The sequence below is a fragment of the Merops nubicus genome, unplaced genomic scaffold (genome assembly GCF_000691845.1).
Source record: "Merops nubicus isolate BGI_N331 unplaced genomic scaffold, ASM69184v1 scaffold9374, whole genome shotgun sequence".
NCBI lineage: Eukaryota > Metazoa > Chordata > Aves > Coraciiformes > Meropidae > Merops > Merops nubicus.
Genome location: NW_008603640.1, coordinates 19,726 through 41,916, shown reverse-complemented (window position 1 = coordinate 41,916; position 22,191 = coordinate 19,726). Strand labels below are relative to the sequence as shown.

The 22,191-nt window shown below is 37.6% G+C and overlaps 1 protein-coding gene across 1 annotated transcript in view; it reads left to right on the top strand.

Annotated features, from left to right (window-relative positions):
* The window catches only part of FRY (furry homolog (Drosophila)), a 164,716-nt gene that overhangs the window by 126,701 nt on the left and 15,824 nt on the right, over positions 1-22,191 (top strand). The window contains exons 47-55 of the mRNA XM_008938741.1: positions 3,176-3,316; positions 4,076-4,255; positions 5,260-5,421; positions 6,270-6,344; positions 7,386-7,556; positions 12,831-13,031; positions 13,556-13,717; positions 17,259-17,422; positions 18,394-18,583. Of these exons, the coding sequence (XP_008936989.1) occupies positions 3,176-3,316; positions 4,076-4,255; positions 5,260-5,421; positions 6,270-6,344; positions 7,386-7,556; positions 12,831-13,031; positions 13,556-13,717; positions 17,259-17,422; positions 18,394-18,583 (1,446 nt within the window). The remainder of the gene's footprint in view (positions 1-3,175; positions 3,317-4,075; positions 4,256-5,259; positions 5,422-6,269; positions 6,345-7,385; positions 7,557-12,830; positions 13,032-13,555; positions 13,718-17,258; positions 17,423-18,393; positions 18,584-22,191) is intronic.

Below are 22,191 nucleotides of genomic sequence, written 5' to 3'. Positions count from 1 at the left end.
AGAGCCTTGGGCTTTAACAGTCCTGGCTCAGTCTCCAGTGCTTGGGCCTGAGCAAAATTGTGAAACCAACAGTGCTTAAGACTAACAAATTGCAACAGTGACCCCTCCAAACACACAGGTACACCTTCAGAAGGGGATTTTCTACCACAAGTTAAGACTATGAGAGCAAATGGTCTCGACAGAAGGCGAAAGCTTCACTTTTGCCATTTGGACAGAAATTTGCATTTAATCTGTTTGATGGCAGGTAATTGGTTTTCAGCTAGGGGTAGGATCCTGGCATAAAATAAGACATTTCAACTATTTTCTTATCCAGACCTTACAGTGATGAGCAGTGCTTGTTCTCAGTTTTACATTTGACAGCACCATCCCTGAAAAATTATTATTTTTGCTAGAAAAATACTTGACTATCTGAGTCTGCAGATGAGTAAGAATCTCTGTGCAGTAGAACTTTGAACCTCCACTACCAAAATCAGCATACAGACGTTACTGAAAGCTTACTTTGGTTTTATGTTAGATATCTGCGTATTAGTTTTTTAAAATCAACCTTTTACCATGAGAGGACAATCATTCTAGGAGCATATCTGAATTGATACAGATTACATGTTAAATTAGTGATTCATTAAGTTTAGGGTCATGCTTGGACTTAAATAGCTAATACTGTTATACAGGAGGGACAGGAAACCACATAGTAATGTGCTCACAGTAGATGTTTCTTCCTCCTCCTTCCTGTTAGATTGCTTGTGATAGGAGCATGAGCATTCATAACCTGTTCAAAACCAAGGAGTCACTAAGATTAAAACATCTGTGTTGCAAATGGAACCACATCCTAGTCAGGCATTTTCCTACTAACAGCTTGTCTGTCAGACATGGCTTGTGAAATGCCTGCTCTGTTTTCTCAGTGGACACAGAAAATACTTGTTTGACTGGCCAACATAGTCTAGGAGCTGACTATCGCTTCTCACCTGCTACCAGAGCAAAGGGTCAAAAGGAACTGTCTCCTGCAGCAGCACCCCAGCAGCAGCCAGTCCAGGCAGCCCCTGAAGGATCAGACTCAGCTCCCCACCTAGTTCTAGGTTAGTTGCTGCTTCAGAAGGGGGGACAGATGTTGCTAACAGAGGCTGGGTCTCTAAACCCAGATAAAACTTGGATAGTTACCACACTCTAACAGGAGAGGAATCCACAATTCTTCAAAACAGTTCGTATGGACCAGAGTCAAAACAAAACAAAACAAAAACAAAGCACCTGAGAACACTTATGATTTCTTCATACAAATACAGTAGAAACTTTTTGGCCTGGAATTCAGTGATCCAGATTATGTGTTACCACAACTCCATCTTGCTGCTAGTTTTGTTACTTCTGGCAGCAAAAGAATTCTTATTATACTAAATACGTTTTAAAGTTTCTGTTCTTTTTTTAAACTGAAGTGTTCTTTCTTGTTACAAATTTGTGACGTATTTAAGTACACACTTGGGACTATCAGCCACCACATGTACTCATCTGAAAAAGTGAAAACTGGCACAATCCACAAATTTTTAGAGTTTAAGCCAAGAGCTGTTTAGGTCAAAGGATTCTTTTGAGAAGAAACTTAGAAAAACTGGAAAGGAGATCAGAAGCTTTCAGAGATCAAGTTCTAGAACAGCTTTCTAACCAGCAATAGAGACAATATTTCCATCATTTCCCAAGATTTCCTCTGAATATCTGATGCAGTAGCCACTGTCAGAGAACAAAGAAGAAAATCCTTTCTCTCATCCAGGTAGTTCCTTCTAATCCTTTATTCCTATGCTGAAATGATGTCCTGGCTGATGTGCTGGACCATAGACTATTTGCAAGGAAGGAATCAAACCTTCCATTGCGAGATCCTGATGGAAGGCAAGAAAAAGTCTATAATCCTGTTTTGAAGAGGAATTGCATGTTTTATCTCTCAGTAAAGGTATCCATGGGCTGAACCAGCTTACCAGATAGTCACTTTAATTTAAAACTTCTTGCTGCCTTTTTGTAGAGAAATAGATAAAGCATAGTGAGTTCCATCTACTGTGATGGTAATAGAATCTGACTGGTTTTCTTTATGAATCACTAATTACTGCTCACTTTTACTGGTGAAAGAAATCAGAAGATATTTAGCAGGATCAGATGGGTGTGTGTCCTACCTGATAATTCCATGTTGACTGGTGTGAAATGTTCTCTCATTCAATAGAAAGAGGAGCCTTGGCATTCAGGCCAGCAAGAGCATCTAATAAATTACTGGACTACTCTTGGGTAACAGTTGAAATTTTTTCTCTGATGGAAGACATGATGCAGCACAGAGTTTTTATAAGTAATTGTTTCATAGGTCCTAATATCTCTAGTAACATGTTCCAAGTTTTTTGTCAGCCTGAATAGAAGGATAGAGTCTACTCTTGAGCCTCTGGTAACCTCCAGGCAACATCTGATCGCCTCTGAAACTTGCAGGGTAGGGCAGTACCTGCCACCAATGAAAGCACGTGCTACATTCCAGGAAATTCTCAGCTGAGATATTTCACACACATAGCATGGCTGGCTGTGTGCCTCCTGAATTAGTGTCTTTGATATCTTTGAGCACAGTCTCATTTCTAAGGTTCATCGGGGTATTCCGGGATCCACACTCAGGTGTTCCAAAATTCCAGGATTTAGATCAAGCCCTTCTTTGTATTAGCCTCTACAGTAATAGAGCTCCATTTCCTCCTTAACAGAAAATGTTTCCTTGGCAGTGGCAGCCAGTGAGTGCTGGCAATGAAGTATATTTGAATAAATATATATTGATGTCTGAATAGTAGTAGTTTTCTTCAACATGTTTTCTTTTTTCTCACTGACTTCCAGCAAAGGTAGACGTAAAGATACTCCCCTGTTTTTATTGGATGTGCTTCCCCAGTTTTACCCACCAGTTTAATCAACTGCTGAATGTGTTAAGTTAGGATAAGTTAGGGCAGACATATATAAATTGTATGTTTCATTATCAGAGTGGCTAGCATTTGGCTCCCAACTTAAAGCTCTTTTTTATTTCACACTTGTATCATTATCACTTGTCAAATGATTGTAAATGTCATTACAAAATCAGTGAGTGAAGAGAGATTAATGGTACAAATTGCATTAATGAAACTAGTAGCTTTTTCCATACGAAAAAATGTCTCAAAACTTGCTTCTTTTCTTTTTTTAACAGCTACTAGAAAAGGGCCTCCCTAGTATGCAACAGTCCCTCTTGCAGATGATCTACAGTCTTCTTAGTTATATGGATCTGTCAGCTATTCCTGTGAAACAGTTCAACATGGAAGTGCTAAAAACCATTGAAAAATACATACAGGTAAGTACCATATCTTCTGCCTATTAACCTAGGAACTTAGCAGTACTTAGTACTATAAGTTCATTTTCTTTGTAAGAATTTAGGTCTAGATTAGCAGGGAGGACTGCAATTGTCCAATGTGGTATCTAGTTTATAAACATGCTGATGCCTCATAAACTGCATGTCCCCAGGTAAGATGCCCAGCTGTGGGCTCGCTGTGGGGGTAGGGTTAGGCTGCAGCTACACTAGGCAGCAAGCTTAATACCATGCAGAGCCTGACTGACCACTGGTTTCAATCATTAGCATGACAGAGACGTGGCATTGAACACTTCTGCACCTGGTTCTTGGCAAGTGGCAAATACCTATTTCTACCAGGAATTCACAGCTTTAAGGAGCCTGTGTCATGTCAGCTTTTCTGTTAAACAGGGATTCTGCAATGGCCCTTTATTTATTTGTACTGATTCAGGCATTCAGATAAGAGATTTTAACTGCCAACTGACATAAGAGATTTTACATTCTTTGCCAAGTTAGGCTTGCACTCAGGTCTCCCAGGCTGCAAGCCGGTTCCCTAACAATGACACCTTAGGCAAGTCTTGGTCTCTGCTGCTGAAATTATTCAGCAAGGATGAACCATGTCACTGGCCAGTAGAGAGAAAGAATAGCTATAGTCCAATTCCACGTTTTTATTTTGTGACAAAAAATATGACTGGAAAATATGAATAATCTGGAGTGTGTGTGAATCTTTCTTTCGGATTGCTCATTAAATATACTTATTTCTAGAGCATTCACTGGAGAGAGGCCTTGAATATCCTGAAATTGGTAGTTTCTCGTTCTGCCAGTTTGGTTTTACCATCTTACCAACACAGTGATCTGTCAAAGATGGAAATACATCGAGTGTGGAACAGTGCCTCCAAGGAGCTACCAGGGAAGACTTTAGAGTTTCATTTTGATATTTCAGAGGTACTATTTCTCATTCTGCTATTTAACACCTTAATTTTTTTATTTGATAATCCTAAAACATGTGTTGCAGTTCCTTAAGAAAGCTGAAAAATGAGGAGAGAAAGGAAAACTACCAGACTGAAAGTCTCTTAAATTCTTTTCTATTCACAGTTATAAATTTAATTACAGGATGGAGGGCTCTTTCTGGATTTTTAATAGGTTTTGGGTTTTTTTTGTGAAGAAATTATTAGTTGTATTTAAAATTATCTGGTGGAAAAGCTGTGTTGCAGTTATGCCAGCTGTAATATAACAGTATACTATGTCTATAAAATCCCTCTCCAAGCATTTTATACTTGGATGCCAATGTTCTCTGGAATTATTGAACACAGGAGTATGTCCTTTAAGTGAGTACTACCTGACTTCTGACTGAACTCTTTTACAGCAGTCACTACCCTGCAAACTCTGTACACCTTTTAAATTTACAGAACTGAATCGTCCTATTGACTTTAATTGGCAACTCTATTTGTAGTTATGAACCTGCAGGACTGTTTGCAGCATTATAGACTATTTCACAGGGATAAAAGCGAGAGTTGGCAGTTAAAAGGAAATATGAACATAAAAATACTTGTACTATTTGTAAAGAGTTTCTTCTTTGTGTTTCATGTAGGTGTGGTACTAGAAAATGCTGAACATCCTATCGTCAACCCAAGAAAGCATTTTAATGTTTGTTGGAACAGGGCCAGAGTGTTTAGCACTCTTAAGAAAAACCCATTAAAAAACTTGGGCAAGAAATGTGGATTTTAAGTAAATGGCATAACCTTTCTGCTTTGGTTTTTTTTTTTTGCTGGTTCTTATGTTAAAGACTAGTTTGACAGTTGCTTTGAGTATTAGCTATTCATTAATATAAGCACTAACTCCTCAGAATGGCAATTGTTACTCAGACGTTCACAGTGGAAAATACCATACATACTCATTATAATTCATCCTGGAGCACAGTACTAGTGAATAATTACTCTCTGTTTAAGACTCCAATTATTGGGAGGCGGTATGATGAGCTGCAGAGTTCTTCTGGACGAGATGGTAAACCCAGGGCAATGGCTGTCACCCGAAGCACTTCTTCAACCTCATCAGGATCTAACTCAAATGTCCTTGTTCCTGTAAGCTGGAAGAGACCTCAGTACTCTCAGGTAAACTCCTTTTAAGCAGCCCACTGTTCATTAACAAGTTGCATTCGGAGCAGCTGAATTAACACACACTTAGGTTCTGAAATGCTTGTGCCCTTTCTGCCCTATGCAGTGTTCCTGGCTGGCTGGGGCAGTGGCAGCACATCCTCTGACTGTGTGTGCTGGATGTCTGTCTTGGACTCAGAAATGCACTGAGTTGTCTGTCTTCTATCCTGCTAGTGTTTCTCTTTCTAACCTGTAGGAAATACATCTCTTTAAGGCCTCTAAGTCTAGGTCAGATTTAGCTGAGAATGACAGGTGAGTTCATGTACTAACAAGGAGTACAGATGGACAGCATGTGCAACTTTCCAAGTGTTGTTTTCTTGGGAAATCAGGTAAAAAGAATTCTTTGGAACAATTTTCCTAGAATTGGATTTTGATTACCTTACTGATTTTGGTTATTGACCACTTAAAATAAAACCATGTGGGGTAAATGTATTTATTGCTCTTTTTAAAAATATATCCAATTATACAGCAGTGGCACTCAGGCCCACTTCTGAAGAAAATAATTATACATGTGCTTAATTTTAAGCTTCTAAACTTCTTTTGAATTGATGCACATGATCCAATGTTTCCTTACTATGGTTAATAGAATTAATAAGCTAATTAAAAAATAATAAACACCAAAGTCATTAACAGCTATTTTTACGTTTCTTTGTATGCATAATTGCCCTAAAAGCAACCCTTTGAGCACTTAATGACTAATTCTTTGGTTGGTTCCTCCTAATTAAAAATTGTTAATGCATGTTTCTAGCCACTGGGCGAATGGATGGTTTAAAAAATGCTCACTTGAGAAACATTTTGTTTTCTAGAAAAGGACAAAAGAAAAGCTGGTGCATGTCCTTTCACTATGTGGTCAGGAAGTTGGGCTGAGTAAAAACCCTTCAGTAAGTAGCCTTGTATTGACCATTTATGAGTTTCATTGTGTGCTAAACTTTAAGAGTGCAGAACTTTGTTGCCCAGAGTTGCTGACCTGACTTGCATAGTTTCATGTGACATTATTATCATTGTCATTTGTACTGGCCCATGCTGCTTTTCTGAGCATATAGACCAGGGGGTGAATGGTCCTCTCACTGAAAGACCATTTACTTACAGAGCTACATACATTTTTGCTGTGAGAGATCTGTGATGCTGTAGGTTTTACTATGCCATCTTAGTAGGTAGAGAGCAGTGACCTCTGGTATTGCCAATCTAGAGCCTTTATAAAGTCAAAAACTAAATTAGAGAAATAAAACTAGGGGAGAGAGAGTGGTCTGATTTTTCCATTAGATAGTAGTCCTAATGTTGCTCTTTAAAAATTAATATTGTCTGGTGCCAGGAAGTGGTCAATAGATCATCCACAGTAGAGAGCCCTTAAAATGATTATTAAATGTTATCTACAGAGAAAGGAAAGTTTCTGGATGTTTTTGAATATGTTCTACATCACTTGTATTGTGGTGAAGAGGTCCTTCATTTCTGTAAGACAGGGACCATTGCATTTTTGCAACTAGATTGCAGATACAATTATTTTTAGTAGGAAAGGAAAAATTGCAGCTTGTGTTTTCTAATCTTGACATATTTTTGAGCATTATTTTTAACTAAAAATTTTTTACGAACTCTCTCATCCTCTAGATGGTATTTTATTTGCTAAGTTCCGTGAATTTTGTTCCTATAAATACATACAAACAGCCAGGCAACATCAATCTGCAGCCATTAGGAGGTAGCTGTAATATTCTTGGACGTGTTCCTGCAGTATGAAGTTGTTTCTTTGTACAAGTTTAATCTGAAGGCACCTGTCCAACATAAATAATGAAGAGTGTTCTAAAAATACTCAGTGAAGGAATTAGGTGTGTACTGGAAATACAGTCTTCTGAATAACCAATTAGAGCTTTTAGGAAGAAACAACCAGAGGGAACAGTTTGTTACAAGAGAAATCCTTTGACTTGTAGGTAATTTTTTCTTCCTGTGGTGACTTGGATCTGATTGAGCACCAGACGAGCTTGGTGTCTTCAGAAGACGGAGCAAGGGAGCAGGAGAACATGGATGACTCAAACAGTGAACAACAATTCAGAGTCTTTAGGGACTTTGATTTCCTAGATGTTGAGCTGGAAGATGGGGAGGTACAGTATATTTTCTCTAAAACAGCTTTTTGGTTAAAACAGTTTGATATTCTTTTTACTAAACGCTATACTCTTCTTGTAACATAAAACTTTAACTGTATAACTATAAACTTAGATTTTAGTTCAGATTATTTATAATGCTCACTTACTGTTTATTTCAGCAGCGTTAACAGTAAGAGGCTACCACACCCTTCCTTTCTGAATGTACTTTAGGAAACACTGCAAAACTGTTACTGGAAGATAAAGCCTGATTTAGTACCTTTTCAGTGAATCTACTTTTAAGTGAATATATTTTAAATACAATTTTTAAAGGTCTTAACTGTTAACAAAAATATTTTTTCTGATTAAAAACCCATAAAATGTAATTGTTCCAAATCTTTTGGTTCATGAGTAACTCTCCAAAACATGAATTCAGGCCTTCGGTCTGTTGTTCCTCCTGCAACTGCTGATGCAATCTCTAATCCTCAGAGAGGTGTACCTTCCACTCTGCTTAGGTGTCCATCATTTCATCATTTTGTCCAGGGCCTAAGCAGAGCCCTGAGGGCCTAGATCAAGTCTTGGCAGGTGATGCCTGTAGCTCACCTAGAGCTGAAACTGCTGAAGGGAAAAAGTTGAACTGATGAATTTTGGGGGGCTACACCCTTTAACCTTGCTTATGTCAAACTTGGAATATTTCTTTCTGGTTGGGTGGGAAAGGCCAAAAAGGAATATCCATTGCCAAACAAGCCTAGCAATTTTATTGCTATTTAAAAATTCATAAATTGTTAGCCCTTTTGAAGTACTTAAGGTGCAGATGTTCAGCAAACCTAAGAGTTTAATAAGTTGTCTTGTCATAATCTGGACCAAATTTTAAAGTGAATTCTCTCAGGCGTCACTTTTAGCCCTGAGAAGATCTTGTATACAAGAAGAAATAATCATTTTTTTCCCTAATTGAAATATAGCAGTGAAATAATTTCAAGTAAATAGACCCCTCAGATGTAAACTCATGAACATCTGAATTGTACTTGATGTTTCCAATGAAGAGAAAGGATGGAGGAATGGAAAGAGATGTCACAGAGTCCCTCTTTTCCTTTGAAGTTTACCTTCATGGTCTGTGACCCTCCAAAACTTTGGTTTGTACATGTGACTAACTTCAAGACTAAATTGAAGGCCTAAATTAATCCATATACTAATTGTCTTACGTTGTTTGTGGAACAGATATTAAGCTTCTCTAGTTTTGTGTGAAGTAAAATGAAAACTGTAGTCTTCTACTTCATACAGTTTTTAAATTGCCATGGATCTGAGCCCTTGCGTTCTAAGGTTTAGTCCAGACTGACTTAGTACTGTTTTAAATAAATTGATACTTTAGCCAGATTTCAAACCTGGTGTAAAAGGCTACTTCACTACTGACTGAGTTGAAACTGTATCATTTATATCAGGTCTGAATTTTATATATTCATAAATGTGAATAAAACAGTGCTAGAAAACTTAAGCTAAAAAGTCTTTCCAAAAAAACTCTTACTGTATAAACAAGCCAGCAATACTTGCATCATCTGCAGACCACAAGATGTAACTTGTTTGAAATTTCATAAAGATGTGAAAGCAAGTAATGGTTATTTTCAAACTCAAAAAGATAGGGTGAAGCATTTAAGTTTCTGTAATAATGCTAGTTACAATTGTAGGCAAATGTTTGTCTATGATGTCTTTAATACAGTAATTTTACATAGACTCTTTCTATTTGTTTTTCTACCTGTTATATCTGCTACCCAGGAACTTCAGGTAAGAATGCTACTTGAACTCAGATGTGCCAGTGTACGTTATCCCTTCTTGCAAATTTGTATTATAGAATAACATCATAGTTTTGTTGTTGGCCTCTCCCTCTTCAGTGTGTGCATAGGTGGGTGGGTGTGCCTGTGCTTGCACTTCTGACAGGTGCTTCATTTTTTGTCTTGTATTAGAAATGTTAGGTCTTTTGCAAAGTTTGTTTTTCACGTGTTCAACAGCCTTCACAAATTTTAAAACACCTTAATTTTAGTATTAGCATTTTTCAAATAGAGCCATTTCTCCTTTTAGTATCTTTGTGCATAAATACTATGTAGAAACAAAAGAAGAACTTCATTATTTATAATATAGTAGAGTTTGGACCATTTGTTTCTATAGGCAAATTATATATAATTCCCAGCTTTTCAGTTGTGCTGTATTGGCCACTGTTAGCATCATGCTAAAGCTGATGCCTGAAACCTCTTCAGAAATTTTACATCATTGTCTAGCAGCCTAAATTTCCATAAATAAATAGATACATACATACATACAGCTTAATTTAATCCAGCTATATACTTCTACCAACTGTGATGGACTCATTTACCCTGTGAAGAAAACTGAAAAGGTGTATCATTGATTGCCAGTTTGGGACCTAAACTTATAGTTTATCAGAGACCTGAAATGGTTGAGAATTGTAACAAGTATAAAATCAGCAACAACAGTATTTTGCATAGTTGTTTCTGGTAGTTTGTTCATCAGTTATTATGGAAACACAACCTCCAAAAAATGTTTGTCTCAAAATGCCTGTGCTCTAAAAGATACAGCCACATGGAAATAGTGCCTCACTATGCAGTTCCACAGTGCTTTCACCTGTACCCTACAGCATTTGTGCAGCTCTGTTAACTTTGCTCACTTTGTCAGTACAATAAGGATAAAAACCTATGTGAAAGAAGTTTTACATCATTCTTACCAGCTCTGTGGAGGAGCTGTGCTGCTCACCCCCACGCAGGGCTACTTCCCTTTCTAATGCCCTTTCTGTGTCTCTTCTTTCCCCTGGGATGTCATCATGGTTAAAATGGCTGCAAGGGCACTCCTGCTGCTATATCATGGGGTTGTGATTATGGGAAGCTCTGTGTGATACCTACTCACTGCTTGTCAGGCACATTTATAATATGTGGCTGTTTCTTTTCAATTAATGTTTTGTACTGGTGGCTTTTCAGATACGAGACAGCTTTGTTCCCACTGTAGATAAAAATGAACAGCCTCTCAAATACATCTTCCCTCCTCCTTGTTAACTGTGACAGAAAAATTGCTTAACAGAGTATAAAAACAGCAACTCCATCCTTGTAGACACGTCTTGACCTCTTGTTTAAAGTCAGTACAATTCTGGGTGCTCCTGTAGCAAGCTTATGCTACCCCAAATACTATGGGTATTTGGGCTATAGTGTGTTTCAACTCTCTTACTCTTTTCCCTCACTTTTAGTTCACTCCCCCTTCTAACTGCATGCCCTGGGAGTGTCCCTTCTCAGTGTTCTTCTTTTTGCTGGCTTCCTTCTTTAAGACATTGCAGAATAAAACTGCAACAAAAAATATTCCCGTAGGCATGGGCTACAAAGTTTACTGATAGCTGTACTAGACACCATGAAGATCAGGGTGTGATAACAGTTTACCTTTGATTGCCTGCTTATTTGTGTCATTTTGTCTTTGTTAGTTCAGTAGCTGATGTGTTTGAGGAAGATTTTTCATTGCTGCATGTGTCCTCCAGCCTTTGTAGGGGAGGGTGGACAACCAAACAATTTGTTAAAATAAACAGCTGGCAACCAAACAGTCGTTCGTATGGTTTAGAGATGTAATTTCTTACATCTTAGATGTGTTCTGTTCTCTTCCCACTCAAAACTACCATATGATCCCCTTCCCAGGATGAAAACACAGGGTTCTTCCAATAATTTGTCAGACTTTATAACAATTTCATGTTTGTTTGCTCTTGAATATAGTGCATTCCTTAGTTCTAAATGTTCTTATGGATTACACTTCTTGCATTTCTGAATTGTCTTTTTCCTAAAAACCATTTTTTTATCTTTTCCTCATATTTGTTCATGAACGGTGAGCTTAGTGTCATGAAACTGAACTTTCCCTCTTTTTAGGCACTTTATGCAGTCTTTGCCTCATTCAGTAAATGTCTGAGTAGTCCTGAATAGGGATTACTCAAGTGTTTAAAATTACAAATTTGCTTAAGGGACCTTACTGAACTGAGACCTCTGTCTCTATGATTGTGCATGATTTCAATCTACATAAGCCCACGAGATACTGATAATCGGTGATTAGATAATAATATCTATGGTTCTTTTAGACAGAACTATATCTTTGTCAAATTCATATTTAAAAGATTATCAACTTGAATTTTCAGCTGTTGGTTTGCTTGCTTAAGAGTGTTGCATCTTATACAGTCTTGTTTTAAACAGTCAGCCCTTTACCTTGAAAAGAAACATTTTTCTCTATAAATTTCCTTCTCATGTTGGTGTAAGGTTGAGGGCCCAACACTGCTACTGAATACTTCTGCGTGGATCCTTCATGCTGTTGAAGGCCCCTTTGGCCTCTGCAGGTCCATGACAGAAGCAGTTGTGGATGTGCTCCTCCATTTGCTGGAGGGGAACCTGGCTAGACATGAAGGGAGCAAGAGAGTTAGCTCAATGAGGGAAAAAGGATACAGTCCACTGGCTAATACATAAAAAAAAAAAGTGGTGGAAAATGAATTGTCATTATTATGCCTGAGAGAAATCAAGTGATCTTTGTATTAGTTCATCAGCCTTATAAGCAGTTATACAATTTGCTCCATGCACTCACCTTTATGTAACTGTGTGTGGGATCAGAACTGGAAGTCAATATAAAATGTCTGCTCCATTTGACTGTGTCCTTTTTAAAATGGGAAATGTCAGGCAATGCTAAGCAGGTTATTCTCAAAGTATAGTTTCAAAATATTCAGATAAATTCAAGCTGCAAAAATATGCAGTGTGGGCCTAGAATAAAAGTTGGAAAAGCTGTGCTGCTTTAGCTGTTACATTTTGTGTGTAAATGAAAGGTTCATTCAAATCTCTTCATCATCATGGTTATGTATATAATGCAAAGAATCTAAAAGCTTTAACATGTTTCGCAGTTGAACCATTGTTATGAACTGTGCTCCTAATACTTTTAAACATCATGGAAAAATCCTTTAAAATTGCTTCCAAACTTATCTTCTGCCTGTCATTGCTCTACTGGCATTGGGGTGTGTGTATAAGTGGACTTAAAAAAATGGATTCTTAAATTAGCAAATGCATGAAAAACATCTAATACTGAAAAGAATGAATCTTCATTTAACTGTCATTTCCATGCTTCTGCTCTTATCTCCAGGGGAACAAATAAAATAATGCTTATATCAAGTTTGTATTCTATTTTTACATAAAAATATTCATTGAGCTAACTTTGATCTAATGATGAGTGGTTTGGATATGCCGAGTTTCGAGTCAAGGAAGCTGACCCTGTATCTGATTTCAGGGTGAGAGCATGGACAACTTCAACTGGGGCGTCCGCAGACGGTCGCTGGATAGCCTGGACAAGTGTGAGATGCAGCTGCTGGAGGAAAGCCAGCTCTCGGGGAGCACGCCCAGCCTCAGCAAGATGAACCCTGAGGACTCCGATGAGTCATCAGAGGAGGAGGACCTAGCCACCAGCCAAATCCTGGAGAACTCAGACCTAGTAAGTAGCAAACTTGCGTTTTTAGAAGAGAGAGGGCTGTGTTTTTAAATAAGCTGGTCTCTCAGCTTCCTCTTGCCCAGGTGCAGTCGAATCGCTGAAGCTGGGGGGTGGCACTCAGTGCAATGTTTTGTCCCTGCTTGATTTTTCCTTACTTGCAAATATAAACAGGAATTTAAGTGCAAAGTCTGAAACACAGGAAACTTCAGATCTGGTTATTTGCCCTTTTTTCCACAGATTTTGCACAATGGGCCAGTATTAAATCTTTCTGATGTATCTAATACTTAAACAAATAGGACAAGACTCCAGTTTGGTAAACTGTGTCAAGTTTTCCACTTCTGGGATGTTTGCATACAATTTTTATGATAGAAGCATTGAAAGGTTTACAATATGTCTGCATTTACAAACTAAGAGAGCCACTGTCACTACCCTTTTGGACAATGTCTGCTTTGCATGTTCATTAAAGCAGTGTGTGGTGGGGCAGCAGTATACTCAGTTCTTTTGTGCTTTTGTTGTCTTTTAAACAGATTATAACGCTTTCCCCATCTGAGGATGCAAATCATATTGACTCACTTTCTACATCATGTGACACAAACTCAGCAGACCCTCATCATTTTAATATAGCAACATCCAGCTTTGATGTGTCTTTGCCTGATATGAATAATCTCCAAGTGTCTGAAGGTTCCAAGGTGAATGCATTCATACTTTCTTTTTCAACTGGACTGTATTTTATGTAGCACTTTTACAAGTTTATTTTACTTAGACTTTCATGAAGGATTTGATCTGTGAAAGCAAGGACATTCTAAATTCCCTTATTTAATGGCTTAGTACAATGCATGCATATGCTACTAGCCATCATTCATAGCCTTTCTGTTCTACTTATACTTAAAAAAGGTATTATTTATTGTTTCTGAAGTATATTGCACTACATATGCACCAAGATATTACAAGCTTATTGGAGGACAAATTCATGAACTGGCTACAAGGTACTGCCCCAAGGGAATGTTCTTTTGTTCTTCATGCTGCTTTAAAAGGGCGTTGTGCCAGTTCATGTGGTGGGTGTATGCCTGTGCTCTCTGAGATTTTTTTCTATGTGGGAACCAATTGTATAGTTGTGTGCACTGGATTCAGTTCTTGACTTTTGGCAGACACTCAGAAATTTTAAATTCATGACCACAATATTAAACCATTTTGTGGGGGTGGGGAGGCAGGATTTGCAAGGATACAACAACCATGGTCAGTGCACTTTATTTCAGACAATTGTATCGGAAGATGAACGTAAAGTAAGGTTGGTACATGACTATCAGTGTGGGTATGGTTTCTTTAATTTTCTGTTTGTTAATATTTGTTAGTGGGAAATCAGGTGAACCTACTCCTCTCAATGTCACTCCAGAAATATAATCTGGGGAGGAGAGAGGGGTTTACTGGCTTTATGGCATTGTTGTCTTAGCAGTAAAACTTTCTCTGTCCTGTCTAAGTGAGTGACTTATGCAGAAAAAGCAGTTCAAGATGATGGGGCAGGGGAAGAATATGTCTTGTGCAATCATCAGCTTTCATTCCAGTCCTTGCCCTTGGTCCTCTCCAAATGCAGCCACACAAAAAATTTGATACAGTACTGCTAGCACTGCATAGAATAGAAGCAATGGAAGCTTCTAGTGAAAAGGTCATAGACAAGGAGGTTGGAATTGAGATGAATATTGAAAAAGTTTTTGTGTCAGAAACCTCCGGCAGAGGCAAGATGAGGAGGAAGTGTGGGTAAGCATAGGAAAGAAGGGGAACATCTCAGAGTGGTGGTGGAAAAAGTAAACTCATTATTATTTCTCAAAACAGCTATTAGTAGACAAGTTATTATGTAACAAGCATAAGCAGCAGAAATTGGCAGAATTTCAGCTCAGGAAGCTGCAGTCAGAAGAGATACATTTCCAGGTGGTGACTGCAGCTAATCTCATGCATCCAGCTGCAGTAGCTGTTGATACTTACAATAACAATTGAAGGTCACAGTTTGTGAGTTTCATACATGCCAGGAGTTTTAGAATCTTTACTGTGAAAATTTCTTTAAAGTCCCAATACCCATGCCCCAGTGGTCATCAAAAATGAAAAGCTTTGGAAGAAGTGAAGAATGTGAAATCACAGCAGTTTCTTGTGGAATTGACAGGCAAATTCGACTAATTGTGGGACAGGTTTGGTACTGGTGAAATACATAACCCAAATGGGCAGGGATTTGCCAGTTTTACAGAGATGTTTGAATCAATAAACTTTACATGGAATGCCTTCTTTGGTTTTTTTGCCTCAAAGATACTTTATTCTAGTGTGCATATTTCTGTATTTTTACTCAAAACAAATTTAAGTCAGTATAAACAAAGTTCAAATGCCTGGTTTTATATTTATTGTAAGGAAGAAGTCATCCAGATTTTAGTCAGAAAACTTGAAACTTGCACCTAAGTAATTTTTACCTAATTTAGTATCACAAAATCTGAGCTCTTTCCCATTTCTCTTTTCCTGAGTTTTTATTTTCAGAGAGCTGATGATATGTCAGCAGTGCAGAGGAAACTTTTTGTTACTTTAGTTCTGTACAAACATTTTTAGTTGTTGCATCATAAGCAAAAACCTCAGCTTTTAAATAGATGCAGTGAGTGAGAGCAGCAGACTGATTAATCAGGCCTCTTCTCAAAGTTTCACTGCCAAAATCCAGGTATTATTGTGGATGGCACTAAATTAGTTAAACTTATTTTCTATCAAAGATAGTGATCACAGATCAAGGTAGTATTTATAGAGGATTAGAAGGCAGAGATGGATAATTCTATGAGGGATACAGAGATTCATATGATGCTATTTAATAATTTTTTTAAGTTATCTGAACTCACCAGTTTCTGGAAGTTTATTCCAATCCTGCGTGAATATTTGGAGTCCACTTTTTTATTTTGCTTTTTGATCATTGCAATGGTCTCCACTGCTTCCTCTTTTTTCCTCCATTACCCTATCCCATCAGAATGTGTTTTCCTCATACAAACACTGTCACTGCAGTGAACAAAACGATGGTTCTTTCAAGCTAATATTTCTTATTTGAAAGTGGTTAATACTAACTACTTCTTGAGGAACCTTGAAGCATATGTGCTTCTTGCCAGCTGCTCTGGTTCCTATTCTGGTAATTCTGCCATATATTTTTATCTTTTCAGCATGGTGTGTTCTGTGATGCATTTCATCCACCCTGGACTCAGGAATACTCCTATCTCTTTTGCTTAGAAAACAAAATAAAACAAAAGCCCTTTCTCCTACTTAATTTCTGATGCAATCCTTCCTGATACAAGTTTTGTTTTATTTTTAGAAATGTAAATTCCCAGAATTTATCTGTAGGACCCAAGTAGGTTGGGTAGCCTGCAGAGGGCCACTTTCTCTTAATTCCACTTGCCAAGGATTTCCTTCCCTACCAGCTCCCAACACATGTGTGTACATACACGTATGCATGCATGCATGCACAAACACCTTAGGAGGTATCCCAAACAGAAAAGATCAAGAGTTTGAGCTACCCACCACAGTCATCCCTACAGGAACTGCTTTGCAGGATACTATGGATGATGAAGACAAAAAAAAATCAAAAAATTAAGACTGAAACAATGTTTGTTCAGACTAAGAATGGAAGGGAAATCAGAAAATTTCAAAAAGAAATCAGGAGCTTTAGGTGCTAGTGGATGAAAAAGGAAGGGAATATAAGAAGCATAATCCTTTTAAAGGCCTGTAGAATGCTTTAGATTCCTCTTGAATGGAAGTTATTATGTAAATTACATGCGAAAAATGACTCTCCATTTTAAACGTGCATGTAAGATTCCAGACAGTGATTGTTTTCCATTCTGAGAGGCTTTAATGCACTCGTGGACACCATAAAGTGGTAAATGACAAATATAGCCTAACAGTTACAAGAAATTTCCTGTTTTTTCCTGGAAAAATACTTGTCTGCTGTGTTGTCAAATCCATTGAAATCTGAAATACTTTGCTAGGCAAATTAAGCTGAAGAAATACCTTAAAATAACATTGATCCAAGACAGCAAGTTAACCAAATGCAGTATTTTTGAGGAAGTGTAACTTGATTCATGTAATTTATAATCTATGGCTTTATATATGTGCAGTTTAACATGTTGTCTGGTGGAATTTGTCATTAAATGCTTTCTATTTATTAACTGAATTAACTTATTAATTTGCTGTTTTCTAAGACATCATCATTCACTCCCCTAGGTTGAAGCTGTACATGAAGAACAAGATGTAGCCATCCATGAGGATGACCTTTCAGGGTCTACAAATGAAATGCCTGGAGCATTTGAATGCAGTGATAGCCTTAGTCTGGATATGACAGAGACTGAAGAGAAAGCTGACAGGCTGGAACAATTTGCTCTTGCTAGGTACTTGTATGTGCTATTATTCATAGAAGTTCTTTTACACTGTCTAACAAAGTGGTAACATGGTGTTTGTTAATGGAATGGCTGTTTTGGCCACAGGAATTATAAAATTCTCAGGAGTTTAGAGCAGTGAGAAGAAAATGTTCTGATTGCCTGCATGGTTATTATCACAAAAGTAAAAAAATATCCAAGATTTTCCTTCTAGGAAGAACAAAATATAACTTTTACCAACACCTATGCAGTTAGTCATATATGTAATACATTTCATTTTTTTTTTTTTTTTAAATAAAGTATTTTTAAAGATTGGCAGTAACAGAAATACTGCTTAGCTGTTCAGCAGATCAGCCATGTATTCATCCTGCTGATTTCTTCTGGTCATAAGGAGCTCGCTCTGTGTGTGACACATTTCAGAATCACAGTTCCTGTTCTTGGGAGCCACAGGAAGTATTTCTCCATCCCAAATGATAATACACAAGATCAAGTAGCTTAGTGCCCTTAAAAAATGCTCCTAAGAACAGTGTGGAGAAAGGATCTTCTCCTATCCATTACACTGAGGGGAAACCAAACAGTTAGAATATATAAGGTTTGTATATGCTGAGATTCTTTTCAGTATTTCTGCTCTACAGGATTAACACTATGTTTTCCTAGATTAGGAGTTTTTCTTCATGAGCTTTATCCTTCTCTGAAGTTTCAGCCTTCTTCCTCCAGACTGTAGTACAATAAAACAATTCAAGTACTCTGAGATGGAGCAAAATAGATGATAATGGCCTGAAAATAGGGATTCTGATTGGGGAGGTTTTCTTATTGCAGTCAACATCTTGCCAACTTTCAAAAGTAATTTGAAAGTTCATTAATATCTTCAGAAAAGTGCTGTAATTAGTCCTGTGATTATATCTCTCTGTTCTAGTATATTTTACTGCCACCTTCTTGGTATTCTTCCTTCATCACAGTTGGCTTTTTTTTTTCTCCTGCAGTTTTGGAGATGTGGATCGAAATGCCTCCCCTCCTCCCTCACCGTTTTTTTCTGCCATCCTTGCTGCATTTCAGCCAGCAGCATGTGATGATGCAGAAGAAGCCTGGCGTAGCCATATCAACCAGCTCATGTGTGACTCTGATGGTTCCTGTGCAGTTTATACATTTCATGTGTTCTCTTCCCTGTTTAAGGTGAGAAAATAAGTTCAGACTACGTGTGGCTATTGGGATGGTTCTTGATAGTTGTACCAATGATGAACAGCTAGATATATAACCATTGTAATTTTGCATGCTGCAGAATAGCCATACTAGATTTGCATGCAGAACTATCTTCTAGGACAAATTTTGTCATAAAAAACAGTATATGTCTCAGACTTGCAGGTTTGGAGATAACATAAAATATGAATCCACTTTAAAAGAGTATTTCCTTCAGTGTTTTACAAACGATCTGAAACAATAACTGCAAGAGACAGGAAATGGCTTTTTCATCTCAAAGTACTGTTAAACTGTTCTTTGCTCTTAAACTGCTGAAATCTGACCATGAGCATGTAAATGTCAACATTATTAAAGATTCTGTACCTAATCACCTGAGTAGAAATTTCCAGCTGTCATCGTGTAATGAATTCCAGAGATAGAGTCTGAAGACTAGAAATACACTTCTCCTTTCTAAAACTGTATGCTCACCAAGATAAGAATCTTGCAAAAAGAAAAGGAAAGGAAAGAAAAAGGACTCAAAATATACAAGCTGTTCTGAGCAGTGACTGTCTGGTTTTACCTGTAATTAGTTTTAAAGCCCTTTTAAATTGTTTGTCCTGCTTTATTATGAGGCATCTGCAGGGTGTTTAACACGCCACAGCAGTGTACACAGCAGCCAGGTAACTTTAGGCAGAATTTAAGTATCCATCATCATCAGAGTACACCATTTTTTTTTTTAGCAGTGGGTACCCCAATAACACATACACAATCTCAAGATCTTTTTGTGTCTTTAAGACTACCTGTATAATAAAGAAGCACCATACAATAAGACTCTGCTTTCCATCCCATTTTATCTGTGCTCCACCGGAGTTAACTGCATGTCTTCTCCAGCTGCACATTGTGTCCTCCTTAATCATTACAGCACTGCAAGTCTGGGTGCCTTTGTAGGCATTCTTTACACACTGATAAATAACTATTTGGAAGGAAAAACATACTGCTGACTTGAGTGCATGACTGTCTATTTTGAAAATTAGTCCCATGATTCTTCATGATGTGTATTTCAGCTTTTCTGCCCTTATGACAGTCCTGGAAGTTGGTAGCCCTGCTCAAGTGTTCTGAGAGTTCTTTTTTTGTTTTCTTTGAAGAGCTGAAAAGGAACTGGTGTCACACTTCTGAAAACAAAACAAACAATAATGTGTAATACAAGGCTTAAACATTACCTGTTTAACTCCAAATCCTGGCCTACACACATTACAACACACACTACATTTGCTGTTGTGCTTGCCCTATATTCAGAAGACAGCATGCTCATTGTATTCAGTTGATACTAGAGGAGAAAGATACAATACTGCTCTCAAAAAAAATTTTAGTAGCAGAAAAATCTAAATAACAGTAATTTTTTTAAAAAAGGTGTTAATAAAAACAGGACAGATTTTTCTACCTGTGGTCAAAGCCATATTTTTAGTCCATGAAAATAGCTTTGTTCTCCTCTTTAGGGTTAAAATATAGTAGTGTTATTTCCCCAGATTTTTTTTAATAATATCCCATCTTGTCTAGAGTTGTATTGTGTTTGCACCATCAAGCTTTTCTGCTTATGCACTAACTTAAAAGACTTTTGAACCTCACCAACAGGAAGTTTCAGAAACAAGCCAAATGTGTGCTAGGCTTGCAATGCAACGTACTGCCAAAATATTTAACTGTGAAACAAAATCCTTGTTTGGAGGAGCTTGTCAGCTAAATACTTGTTGAAGTGTAAGAAATGCATTTTCCAGGGCACCGACATTTCAGTCTGCATCAAGTCAATGGTACCTTGGATGTTTGCCCACAACACGCTAAACTTGTTTAAAATTCCTGAAATTATTGAGTACTTTTCCTGTAAATGAGTCATAGCTCAAAGATTTCTGGATTATCTTCATGGCTGTTTCTTCATATTCCATCAAATCAAATGTGTTCCAGCAGACCAGCCAGCTCTAAAACAAGTAGGTTTGAGAGCTAGCAAGTAGTTTGCACAGTTGAGCCCTTTCTTTACAAAAAGTCATCTTCCCAGAAGAGGAATCCTGAGGTTAAGAAGAAAGCTTTCTGGGAATATTTTGTTATTATTTATATTGACACAAAGCACAGCAACTATATGCAGGCATATACCTATCCATAACATGCTGGCAGGTGGCATTATTATTGACAGGAGTCCCATTTCATAAAACATGTACTGCACCCAGACCTCACCTGAAAGATTTCAGCCACTGTAATCTGCAACCAGAAGGACAGAGTTGAAAGAACTTGTTACAGAACTGATAGTCCATGTAATTGCAAAATAAATTTATTTAGTGAAGTACTGTACAGAGAGACCAAAGTACAGTCTCTCACTGTTTCACATTTTAATACTTTAAAACACTGTTCAAGCCCGTTATCTTCTTAGCTGTAGATTGAGAGTTGCTTTTATGTATATCTGAGAAGGAAAGCAGTCAAGGAAGAATATTTTTTTCTTGAGTCTGAACAGCAGACCGGTCAGCTTTTGATGAAGCCATGATTGAAATGCCTTGAGGAAGTTGTTTTCATAAAATAAACCAGAACTGTTAATATACTGTTAAAATAGATGTGTTCTGGAAGGGAGCTCAAGAGTTTCTGTTCCTTATCTTGCCTAGGACAGGATCATAGTTTTCATTATGGTAAAAAGTTTTTAAACTTTTTTCTGTAGACTGTTCTGTACCTTTAGGCTAAGGTGGAACTTCACTATGTTCCTAGGCAGTGTAGTCCAGTGCTTCACTCTCCTTATTGCTTGAAAACTTTTCTTTCTGTGTTTTATGCCCATAGTTCCTTGCCCTTTACACAGTGGTACTTCTCTTCTAACCCTGACTTCCAAGGAGTTTACAGCTCCTGCAGCTCAATAATCCATGCCTTTAAGGAACATGTTGCTTATTCCCTTATTCAGTATTTTCATTAATGACCTGGTTAGTGCCTGAGACAGTCCCCAGTGGAATCCTACTCAATTTATCTTCCCAATTGGACAGTGAGCTGCTGATAAGTAACTTCTGAATATGGGTCTGCACACCTAGTTAACTCTAGACGTTTCTCTGTCTTACTGATAAGATAGTAAATTAATTAATATATAACGTATCAATTGCTTATCCTCCTAATAGAAAATTTTAGACTTTCATGAAAATTAAATAGTTTGATGATCGGTCCTGACCAAATATGAAGTGTCTATTATTCATCTCTTTTATGTTCCCCCATTTCCTGAACTTTAATTCTTTTGCACTTTTTTTTTTTCCTTTGGATAAGTGCTTCCCTCAATTTTTTTACAACCCCCTGTGTTCTATGAGTTCTCAGAGATATTTGTTATGGTTCCTAGACCTCTTTAGCCAGTATTACAACTCTTGTAGCAAGACTGTCCCTCATCTGCAAAGACATAAATATATCCAAGCCCTTACCAGCAAGATTTGGTCTCAGCTGAGTTTTCATAGATGTCTCATTGTTACCTGTACACAAATGCCCTTTCTGGGAGTAACGAGGCAAAAGAAGGCATTAAACACATGACTCTTAACATCTGTTATTAGCTATTTCTGTCCATTGTGATTCCTTGGCATTCATCTTAGTTATTTTTAGTT